The 11,678-nt window shown below is 35.8% G+C and overlaps 1 protein-coding gene across 1 annotated transcript in view; it reads left to right on the top strand.

Annotated features, from left to right (window-relative positions):
• Positions 1 to 11,678, top strand: part of sud1 (Prolyl 3-hydroxylase sud1) — a 54,541-nt gene that overhangs the window by 107 nt on the left and 42,756 nt on the right. The window contains exons 1-3 of the mRNA XM_089102209.1: positions 1 to 28; positions 2,973 to 3,124; positions 5,125 to 5,244. The exon at positions 1 to 28 is cut by the window's left edge and continues 107 nt beyond it. Coding sequence (XP_088958335.1) covers positions 1 to 28; positions 2,973 to 3,124; positions 5,125 to 5,244 — 300 coding nt within the window. The remainder of the gene's footprint in view (positions 29 to 2,972; positions 3,125 to 5,124; positions 5,245 to 11,678) is intronic.

Raw genomic sequence — 11,678 nt, 5'->3', positions numbered from 1 at the left:
AGAAAAGTAATGATCTTTACAAATTTAGGTAATATTGTTGATTTCAATATTCTGATTATGAGTCAGCTTTAAAATAGCCATGTTTAGGGTTGAATTAACCAAATAGGCTATATGAAATAAGGGTTTTTGGTAAAATATTATGGTGGGGTCTTTTCTCAGAAAGGGTCAGCTGAGCAGTTAAGGCAAGTAGCATTGAAGAGAATTTCTGAAGCAATGATAAACAAAAATGAAAAGCGAAGAAATATGTGGTTAGATTAAATACGATAGCAAGAACAAAGAAATATGTAGTTAGAAGATAAGCAGCAGCGAGAATTACAAGTAACAGCAGGATTCAGACCTTGTCAAAAATGAAAGTGAAGAACAAAGAATTGTAGGGTTAGCAGAAACGCGAAAGCGAGTATCGGAACGTGTAAAAAACGAAAGTGAAGGACCAAGAATGATGCTGTTAGAAGACAAGTGACATCGAGAATCAGAATGAGTCAAAATGAAAGTGAGTAAGAAAGAAATATTAAAATGGAAGAACCATGTCGTCGCAGTCTTCGACACCAACAAACTTTGGCACAAAGCCAAGTAAAAACCTACAAAGATATTTTAAACTACGCAAGTGTTAGTTACAATTCATTGGGACCCTTCAATGTTGTATGTATTCATTGTGGAGTCCGCCATTTTCCTGTAGGAAAAGTAGCCAACAAAGGTAATTTATATGAGGATTGCTGCCTGCTTGGTCGAATTGCATTGCTACCTCCATAATTTCCAAATGATTGAGTTTGGCCTCTTATAGGACCTAACTTGCTCTTTAAAGAGTTCCACAAACAAATACGAAACTTAAGTCATATTCTATAAATTCTCCTAAAACTGTTTGAAAATATAATTTCCTTGTGTCTTCACTTTCAATCGACTTAATTGCTAAACTATTTGACCGTTCCTTATTCATTGTTGATATCAGATAATTTTTTATTGGTTTTTGCCTGGAAAATGATCTCTCTCCAGAAGCAACGCTTACTAGAATTGTTAAGAATGTCTCACAAATTCAAAAAAAAAATGTTCATTTTGATGGCAGCGCGGGGTCCTTTCACGCGCGGTGCCCGATTGAGCCAAGTCGTAACAATTGCCCTTTTTTCGGGCCTGAAAGAAAGTATGCCACCAGAAATTCTATTCCTGCTAAATTCATCAGGAGTCTTCTGACTAAACGCAATTATTGTTTGTCAAATAACAATAAGCAAATACTTTGCAGAGACATAAAGTCACCTGAAGAGAATTTTGAATACAAGTTGTGCTGTCTTTTTTTTGTGGGTTAAAGTCAGCATAGAATTAACCCTTGCTGTGGATGAGGTGGAAAGATATTCCATTAGGGAGACTTGAGGCTTACTACCAGTAAAAGTGAATGGTCTTTTTCATCAAAAGGAAGGGTGAAACAGACAAAAGACTGAAAATACAAGAGGTCATTCTCATTAAGCAACTTGACGATCTACATTACTGTTTTTTGATGAGAGTATTTTCGTCTAGTGAGTTGAAATTACACTGATTTTCAGTAAGAACAAAAGTTTTCAGAACTCTGAAGAAAAAACTTGTACTGAAGTATAGTACATCTATAGAAACAATTACTCGCCCTAAAGTTGGTGAACACGGGCTCATTTGCTTTAAAAAATGTTTTTTAGTTGGTAAATTGAGGAGATAAGTGTCCAATCCGGTGAAAAGTGCAAAGCCAGTGCTGATAGTGACTCTTGTTCTGAACAGTCAACAGTATGAAATGGTGAGCCTGGTGCAGAGTCAGAGGTTGAAAATAATACCATTGATGATGATACCTGGCTAAGTCTCAACTACCTGCCTCTTTTGAAGATTATAATTGATTTATCAATCAATTACTCTTATAGATTTATTTTTTAATTCGATTCATCTAACGAAAATAACCTTCAATCGATAAAAGTAACATCGATGTTACAAACAAGACTTGCTAGATAGCACATTTTAATCAGTCACGTAATTCTTAAGGGCCAGGTGACACTCAAAGGAATTTATTCCTAGGTATAATCGTAATCAATGGGTTCAATATTACTAGGAAGTACTTTAAAATTTTACGAAGCAGATGGTCGTGAAGGTGTCATATTTTTGGGGACTGGTACCTAGAATATTGGTTTTTTAGATGGAGAACTGTAAACTTTCATTAAAGGGTTTGACAGTTCCTGATTGGCTATCTCATAATTTACAGTCTTCAGTTTTTTGGCCCTATATGTGTCAAAATTGATGATTGCAGCATAATTTGGAGCCCTTGCAAAAAATCAGTGTTAGCTTTGCAAAAAATTTGAGGTTTATTCTTGTTCAAGGTAGGTAAGTAATAAACCTCTGACAGTGGCAATTTCAGTGGAGTTTTCTATTTTGGTTTCGTGTCTTTCTTGGGGTGTTTAAGACTCTTTTTCAAAATTCTAAAAGTTCTTTTCCTAATTGCAAATTATTTTTCAGTTCAATATAAATAAATTGGGCCAATTCCAAATCAGAATCAACTGGGATATTTTTTTGTAAACAGTTTTTTTTTTTTTTAAATCCATCATATTAAATTTTGTTACTATTTTACTATTGCTGCAACCGTTATTAGTCAGGATTTTACCTTGGCTATTGCATGGCTTGTATGCTGGCTTTGAACTATTTTTCCTTGATGTTTGGCAAGCAAATAAGGCTACAGCCCTACTCAAGTACAGGTTTAGCGTAGTCTTAATATATAAAGCAGTTCTTTCGTTTCCAAGCCAGTTTTTCTATTATTAATTTTCTTCATCTCTTTTTGTGTCTTTCACATTGCTACTATGTATCTTCTGTTTAGATCCTAACACTTATTTGCTAGCACTCTTAACGCCACTTTTGGTCGCACCCACAAGCTGCCTATGTATCTAGACTGTGTGCGTCAATGCAGGCTTTCAATCAGATAGTATTATTAAAGAATTATTTCTATCATTTGGTCTTCTATTTTTTTTTTTCAGGCAGTCATCAGATCTTAAGAATGTGGAAAGTGGCCCAGTAAGTGAACTGAAAAATAGTCTATATAATCAATTTAGGAAATGGTTGATTGAAGTAACCGGAATAAAATTAAATGCTACAGTAGATGTTTCTTGTGCTCAATATTCCTCTACAGGTAGAAACTATTGGTATTTTTGTTGATTCTGTTTATATATAACTGTAATTATTCTTTATAACCTATTCTAGCCATCCAACCTTTAGATTTTGTGATTCGAAATCTTACGTACTGAGACGTTCAGTCTTCAGAAGAAAAGTACACGAAAAACTGAAAATGGTATGTTTTTACGCTTGAATCTATAGGACTCTCCTGGAGAATCCTTGTGAACGGTTATTAGATAAACATTCCCTCCTATTATCTCCTGTTACGAAGAGTATTTTCCGGAATACATAATCTCGATTCAAGAACAGTTGTCTTCCAAAAATTGATATACATGTCTATTTATGTATGAATACTTGCATAGAATAAAACTATTGGATTAAAAACTTAAAAAATAGTTGCACTTTTTAGGATCTCCTATCAAATGTCTTTGTTTTTATATTCAGAAGCTCATAGAACTGTACTTTTGTTCAAAATAGGGCCAAAATGCTATTGAGCAAGAACTCTGAGAATATTGAAAGGATATTTCTTTAGTTTCCATCTGTTTGAGCTCTATTCTATGTATTTTGGGTCTTTTGCGCTTTAAAAAAAATGGTTTCTGTAAAAATTCAGAATCATCATTTTGTGGGAGATCAATGCGATAAATTCTCGAATTAACTTTGAGCGATTATCAACTTTTGCCACTCAATATTGAGAATTTTTCATTTGACTATGTTGACAATTGTACCAGATGTTACTTTTCTATAATTCGTGTTTTAATTTCACTCAGGAAAAGCCTGGAATTTTTTTAGCTGGAACAATTATTCCCTATTAGCATGTCTAATATTCACATTTAGCATGATGTCATGATGTTGCGTAGCATAAAGTCTTTTGTACTATATCTAGCATGAAGTCATTAGGCATAATACGAATCTTTGTTTCTATGTATTTGATTTTTCTTCCTTTTTAGTGTAATCTACTCTCCTTGTTTTGTATAAAAGTGGGTTATAAATAATTTATTATTATTATTATACTGAAAAAATGCAGTTTTGTGGAAAATTCCGTTTTGATGTTATGCCATCAAAGCAAATTTGTAAAAAGTGGGTTGATTTGAGCAGTAGCTTTTAAATGAGTCATTCAACATCTCTTTACGACCATACCGGTAGCCTGTTAGCCCGGGTGGAAACAGAGCAAAAAAGGAGACCATCACTGCTATCCACGCAAAAAAGCGATTCTCTCGTTTTTCACGATGTGGAGCTAAAACACTTGGGTATAGGGTTTCGATTATGGTAATCCCCATGGTGTACTTACGATCCACCGTTATTATCAAAGAGTTTCAAGCTCTTTTTCCCAATTATCTTTTTCCCAACTATCACTCTTGAATTACCATTAAGTGAAAATTGTTTCTCTTTGAGCATGTCTTCTTTCTCTTATCTCTCTCTCCTACTATTGCCTTTTTTTCAGATCCTAACCGACAGTCCCTGATAATAAAAAAAAGAGTTAATCTATTAGATTATATAGTATCTCAATCACAGGGTCAATAATCTCATCTCGGACATGATTGTATTCTGGTCATATTGGTTGAGTAGGCCCGATTCGAACTGCGGCTAAAATTGATTTTATGTTAGAAAATTTTAAAAAGAAATGAAAAACAAATAGTTGATTTCGAATTCTGCTGTTAGGGTTACGTTATTTCTGACAATGTGATATATTACATTGTCAGCAATTACTCAGTGCTGATGGCACTTCCTTATAGAAGACAATAAAGAGAGAGAGAGAGAAAGTATATACATACTTCTTTTAAATACTTAGTTTTGACCGGAAAAGACGGGAAACGAAAAAATAAAAAAACGTGTAAAGAATCTACATCAAAGAAATGTTAACCTAAAAAGTAAGCTTCCGTCCTTGAACCATCTGCAGAAGATGGCTTTATTATTTTACTCACGGGGAGGTACATACTTGAATGTTATAATCCATAGTACACCAATTTTTTTTGTATCATTATGCGTGTCTTTGACTGAATTCATAATAATTTCTAGATGTTTTGCTCTGTCACGATGATGAGTTGGAAGGAAGGAGAATAGCATTCATTTTTTATCTTGTTGATGAAAACTGGACCGCAGATGATGGAGGAACATTGGATCTATACAGTTCTGATGGTAAGATTTTATTCAAGGCCTTGAAGGGTAAATAATAACTTGAGAAATAGAAAACGATGCTGGTTTTGTTATCAAGGTTTCAAGGTCTCTTGTAACGTTCTTGTGTAACATAATCTGGCAGGTACATCAGAGGTACAGGATATGCCACTATTAACCCAGGAGGGGATTTTTTAAATCAAATACTAATAAATGTAAAAATCTTGTTTCAGTAATTGTGAAGATTATATAATTTCATTTAGTCGTATTCTTTAGTCTTTTGCTGGATTATTATTTTTTACGGTGGAGTAGAATATGTAATTGTAGCCAGCCAAGTGAAAAGGAGGAGAATCGAAATGTCAGAAAACTGATGCATAATCCTCTGTGTAACTTTTTTAAATTATGATTTTCAATTTTCTTTTCATTTCAATTTAATTGAATTTTCAATTTATAACAGTGAGAAAGCTACTGAACGTCTGTTGTTATCATAACCTCTGTAAGTTAAAACCAAATCTGCAACAAAATCCCATTTAGCCATCTTGCCTTTGTGCTTTGCAAGAACTCTCGTATCTTGGGTTTGCATAGATAAGCGTAGTCAAAATTTCGGGAGACAGGAATCGTGACAGTATTTTTAGGGGGTAAGGGTTGCGCGAACTTTGAAAACAATCCTTAGAGGATGTCTTCGGGGTGAAATCCGTGAATATACTCCCACCAGTGTTTACAGGCACGGAATTTCAGTCAACATGCTAGCGCTGACTTAGTAAATAGTGATGGTGTGTCTCAGGTTCACAGAAGCGATGGTCGTAGCCTCGTAGGAACTTGGGAGGTTCGTTTTCTGGGGGGTCTCAATTCTCAAGTAATTGAAGGGTCTCCTACCTCCTCTTACTCTTTCCTTGACGCATCCCTGTTCCCCTCATTGAACCAGGTGAAAACTAAAAGATAGTCATTTCACTCAAAATGATCGAAAGGTCCAAAAAATTAGTCTCTAAAGTTCTTCAAAACGCCATATATCTAATTTCACTTCTGGCGCCCACCTTCCCTGGAAAAACCTACTATATAGTTAATGAATAAAGAATTAGGCCAAGTAAGAGTGAGCTTGCCTAGGCTATGTTATTTTTGAAAAATCCCACGACTCTTATCCTACTTTTGTCTCATCATGCATGGTAGGAAAAATATAACCATTTTAGTAGGTAATCCTTATTAAACTAGCATTAGGGCTCTACAAATAAATACACAATTCAGACATACAAACAAACATAGACAGACACTAAGACAAGCAAACACCCGTCCAGACACACAGGCATAGAGAGTGGGAGAGACAAAAACACATACAAACACATACGTTCAGATATCCACACCGACAAAGACAGGCACTGGGACCAGCAAACACTTGCCCACACACACAGGCAAAGAGGGTGAGAGAGACAAAAACGCATACAGGCAGTGGGACAAGCAAACATCCGCCCAGACAACCAGGCTTAGAGAGTGAGAGAGACAAAAACACATACAAATGCACAACTCAGACATACAAACAGACAAAGACAGAAACTGGGACAAGCAAACACCCACCCAGACAAACAGGCACAGAGAGTGAGAGAGACAAAAACGCATACAAACACATAGATTCAAACATAAAAACAGACAAAGACAGGCACTGGGACAAGCAAACACCCGCCCAGACTCACAGACTTAGAGAGTGAGAGAGATAAAAACACATACAAATACACAGATTCAGACATAACAACCGACAAAGATAGGCACTGGGACAAGGAAATGCCCGCCCAGAAACACAAGCACAGAGAGTGGGAGAGAAAAAAACGCATACAGGCAGTGGGACAAGCAAACATCCGCCCAGACACACAGGCTTAGAAAGTGAGAGAGACAAAAAAACATAAAATACACAACTCAGACATACAAACAGACAAAGACAGACACTGGGACAAGCAAACGCCCACCCAGAAACAGAGGCAATGAGAGTGAGACAGTCAAATACGTATACAAACACACAAATTCAGATATACAAACCCACGCAGACAGGCCATGGGACAAGCAAACACCCACCCAGACACAGATGCAAAGAGAGCGAGAGAGACAAAAACATATACAAATATATAGATTCAGACATACAAACTGACAAAGACAGGCACTGGCACAAGCAAATACCCGCCCAGACACACAGGCTTAGAACTATTAAAAGGGGCACTAGCCATTCAAATTTCCAATCGAATGACCCCTTTTTGAAGTTTCTACGACAACGCTTTCTATAAAAACCTTAAATAACCCCAGGGCATAACTTACAACCCTTGCCCTGAGGGCTCTATGGGGGGGGGTGTCATCCTCAAATACCGAATTTCCAGAACTTTCAACTACGTTAAACAAAATAGTTATCTTAAAATTCTGGTTGGATGTTTTTGGAGAAAAGGTGGGCGTGAGAGGGTGGTTAGTTGCCCTCCAATCACTTTCGACTTAAAAAGGGCACTAGCCCTTTGAACTTTCAATCGAATGAGCCCTTTTTGAAGTTTCTACGACAAAACTTATAATAAAAAGCTTATATGCCCCCAGGGCATAACTTACAACCCTTCCCCTGAGGGCTTGGAGGAGTGCCCTCCTTACAAACATAATTTCTATCTGAAAATCAACTAAGTGGAACAAAATGGCTATCTCAAAATTTTGATTGGATGTGTTTGGGGACATGGTGGGCTGGAAGGGGTATTCGTTGCCTTCAATCACTTTTGACCCTTAAAAAGGGCACTAGAATTCTCGATTTCCAATCGAATGAGCCCCCTTTGAAGTTTTTACGGCAACCCCTTGCATATAAAGTGCCTCTCGGTAAAAAAATAATAATAAAACATTGGGGTCGTATGCCTTTACTATAGGCAACGCTATAGCGTTGCCTCTGATATCAAAATTCGGTTTTTTAGAGTTTTGGTTACTGTTGAGCCGTATCGCTCCTTACTTACAGTTCCTTATCGTGGTCTGTTTGATATGGCTCAGTTTGCAGTTATTGCTGTCACTTTCACTTGATTTTGTAAAATTGATTCCAACTACCCCCCCCCCTCAAGGATTTTGACGAAATTACGCTACTGAAGCTAAATACAGGGTGTTCCAAAAGAAACAGTGCAGTAGGAATATGCTAATAACCCAAAAAGACAAAACTCACAGAAACATACTATATATTGGAAATATTCACAAATCTAATACCTTATCAACTAAAGTACGATTGAGGATTGATTCGTGCAGTAAGATATGATCTACAATAACTGTTGAAAGTGTGCGCCATTCACTTGCAGACATAAACGAGCGCGACGCTGCATGTTTTGAAAAACACATCAAGTTCATCAGGTTTGATGTTTTGAATAACACTTGATATTTTCTGCTTCAGTTCATCCGTAGTTCGAGGATTGTCAGCATACACTGAGCCTTTCAATTTGCCCTACAAATAAAAGTCAGGAGGTGTAAATCCGGTGATCGAGGTGGCCACAAACTACGAGAGATCACACGATACCCAAAGACATCACCAACTGCAGCCATACTGACACGAGCCGTATGTACAGTTGCTCCATCTAGCTGGAACCAGCCTTGTTGCTTTTCTTGCTCCGTCAGTTGATCAAAAAATGGCTCCAGGATGTTATGAATGTAACGATCGGATTTGATAGTGTTTTCAAAAAAGATAGGTCCAATTATACGCCGCCTTGACAAAGCACACCAAACACCAACTTTTTGATCGTGGAGTGGCTTCTGAAACAGAGCATGAGGATTTATTGTTAACCACACTCTTGAGTTCTGACTGTTCATGTACCCGGACAAATGGAAACATGCTTCAACACTGAAGAATGTATGGTTTAAAATGTTTTCACTTTTCTCTAGAATAAAATTTTCAAACCACCGACAGAAGAGTACGCGTGTTTGTGAATCCTGAGGCTTCAGTTCATGAACAACGTGCACTTTATATGGAAAGAATTCTAAATTATCTAAATATAATATTTAAAATCTTTTGGGAAAACATTTTCAACTACATTTAAACATTTTAAATGTATAAATATCCTTTTTTGTGTTCAGTGCACTGTTTCTTTTGGAACACACTGTAGTAACTCACTTGACTAGGCTCTAGGCGTTTACCCCCCCCCCCGGAAAATACTCTCCACGGAAAAAAACCCCTCCCCCCCCCCCTGGAAAATACCCCCCGTGGAAAATACGGCTTTCCAAATTTGATTTTTTTTTTCTGTAGGGGGAAGGGATTTTGGTACTTGTGCATTATGCGACACTCACTCAAGTTTACGCTGTGTAAAATTCGAGAACACACCAGTTTTTTGTTAGTTTTTTTGTTACTTTAGAAATAAATTTGGGCTATAGATTTGCACATTAGGGGAGGGGGTAAAGTATAGCGGGTCTGCATGAAAAATGTGTTTGGTACAATTATTCTGCAAATTAGATAGATAAATAAACAAGTGCATTTTAAAGCCAAATATACGGCCATGAACACAGTAAAATAATATAAATGAATATAGTGAATGGGGGGTGTTTAACCCCTTGGAAAATACCCCAACGTAGAAAATACCCTTGCGGAAAATAATACCCTCCCCCTGTGGAAAATAATGTTTCTAAATTTGAAACTTTTATATGAGTTTTTTCTTAGTTCCGTTGAAAAGTGCTAAGGAACGGGAAAAAGAGGAATTTTACACACCAGACGTGTCTTAAAAACGTCGAAAAAAAACACAAATCCATTTGTGTTGAAAAAACTTCCATATTCATGAGCTTCTGCAATTTTTGGCAGTAGGGGGTGCCAAATTAAAAACAAAAAACAGAAGAAGAAAAAAAAATGTAGGCCAAAAATCATCAAAATTAAGCTAAAACACATGGCACCAAAAAGTTTAAGAAGGTTTAGCTATCCTTTGAAAGGATAATTGGCTTTGGGAACCAACAAATTCTATAATGTTTAAGTTATTTACGGACGGTAGCGTTGTCAAATTCTACGAGTTTGTTTTTCCTATCTTCCAAGTGTAAAACTACCACAAATCACCATTAACAAATAAATGAAACCCAAAACTAACAAAAAGTAAAAGGAGTGTGACTAACAACATCAATATATTATTCAGATCAGAAAATTATTGTCAATTGCATTAAAAAAAAAAAATAAAATAACCGTACATTGTCAGTCGGTTATACATATTGTGATATCTATTCCTCATAGTCTTAATAATCATTTATTTGTTAAATTCAAACAAATGAAAACTAAAATGTGTTTTGTTTTCAGTAAAGTACAAATTATATTCTGGTCTTGAGGAGTTGTGGGGGTTGTCAGGCTTACTCATGCTAATTGTTGCTATTTTGAGTTTGAATGGGCTATTTATTGTAATTTCTGTTCGTTTTGGATTCAATTCATTTATTTATGGTCGTTTTACTCTTGGAAAATTATTTGAATTTATTTCTGCTCATTTTTGGCTGAACGAGGCTGTTTACTATTCTTTGACAAACTTGTTTTGTATAAAAAGTTGTTTATATTAATTTCTGTTCCTTTTTATATTGACATTGTCTTTTTCATATAGAAAATATTTTACATCTTTTTAATTTTCATTCTATTATACTCCATAGTTTTTACTTTTCATATTATTTGACATTATTTGTGCTCATTTTTGGTTTAACGAGGCTCTTTACTTTTCTTTAAAAAACTTATGTTTCCCATAAACAAATACTATCTATAAGTAATTAAATAAAAAAAAAACACCTGAAAGTGAGAAGCAACATCAAACCTTAAAACGAACTGAAATTATTACATATATGAAAGGGGTTGCATTCTCCTCAAGACCTCGCTCTTTACGTTAAACTTCTCTCTCCATGATAAAGTCCGACACTTGTGTTATACGCCACTGACTCAAGATTACGATGTGTAAAACTCGAAAACAAACTGGTTTCTTCGTTACTTTAGAAACGAATTTAGGCTATATATTTGCACATTGGGGGGGGGGGGGGTAAAGTAGGTACAATTATTCTGTATATTATGAAGTAAGAATTGTTTTCTGACTTCAAACTATCCAAATAGTTTACCCCCCCCCCCCCTATGGGCAAATATATAGCCCAAATTATATATTTCCCATATATTCTGTCATTAAACTCCTTCCCCCTTCGGAAATTCAAAAAATAAAACTCAAATAAAATTATCAAATTTGAAAGCCTTCTTTTCCACGGGGGGAGGGGGGGGGTTTACCGGGGGGTAAAGCATTTGGACAGTTTGAGGTCAGAAAAAAATTCTTTCTAGGTATGTGACCACTAAAAATTACAGAAGAATAGCGAGGTATCTGGAAATTTTGTTAACTGAAAAAAAAATCAGTATAAAGTAAAGGTAATGTTTCATTTAAGTGTTTTTTCCAAGTATTAAGTACTATTATTAGGTTGATGTAGTGTTAAGTGTCCTACATTTAAGTGTCTTATGATGTTCTCTGATAAAAGTTTATGCTATT

This window comes from Artemia sp. Qi Xiang Cuo, chromosome 16, assembly GCF_049724085.1.
Source record: "Artemia sp. Qi Xiang Cuo chromosome 16, ASM4972408v1, whole genome shotgun sequence".
Classification (NCBI taxonomy): domain Eukaryota; kingdom Metazoa; phylum Arthropoda; class Branchiopoda; order Anostraca; family Artemiidae; genus Artemia; species Artemia sp. Qi Xiang Cuo.
Note: the sequence above shows the minus strand (reverse complement) of the source record. Positions and strands in the feature narration are given on the sequence as shown.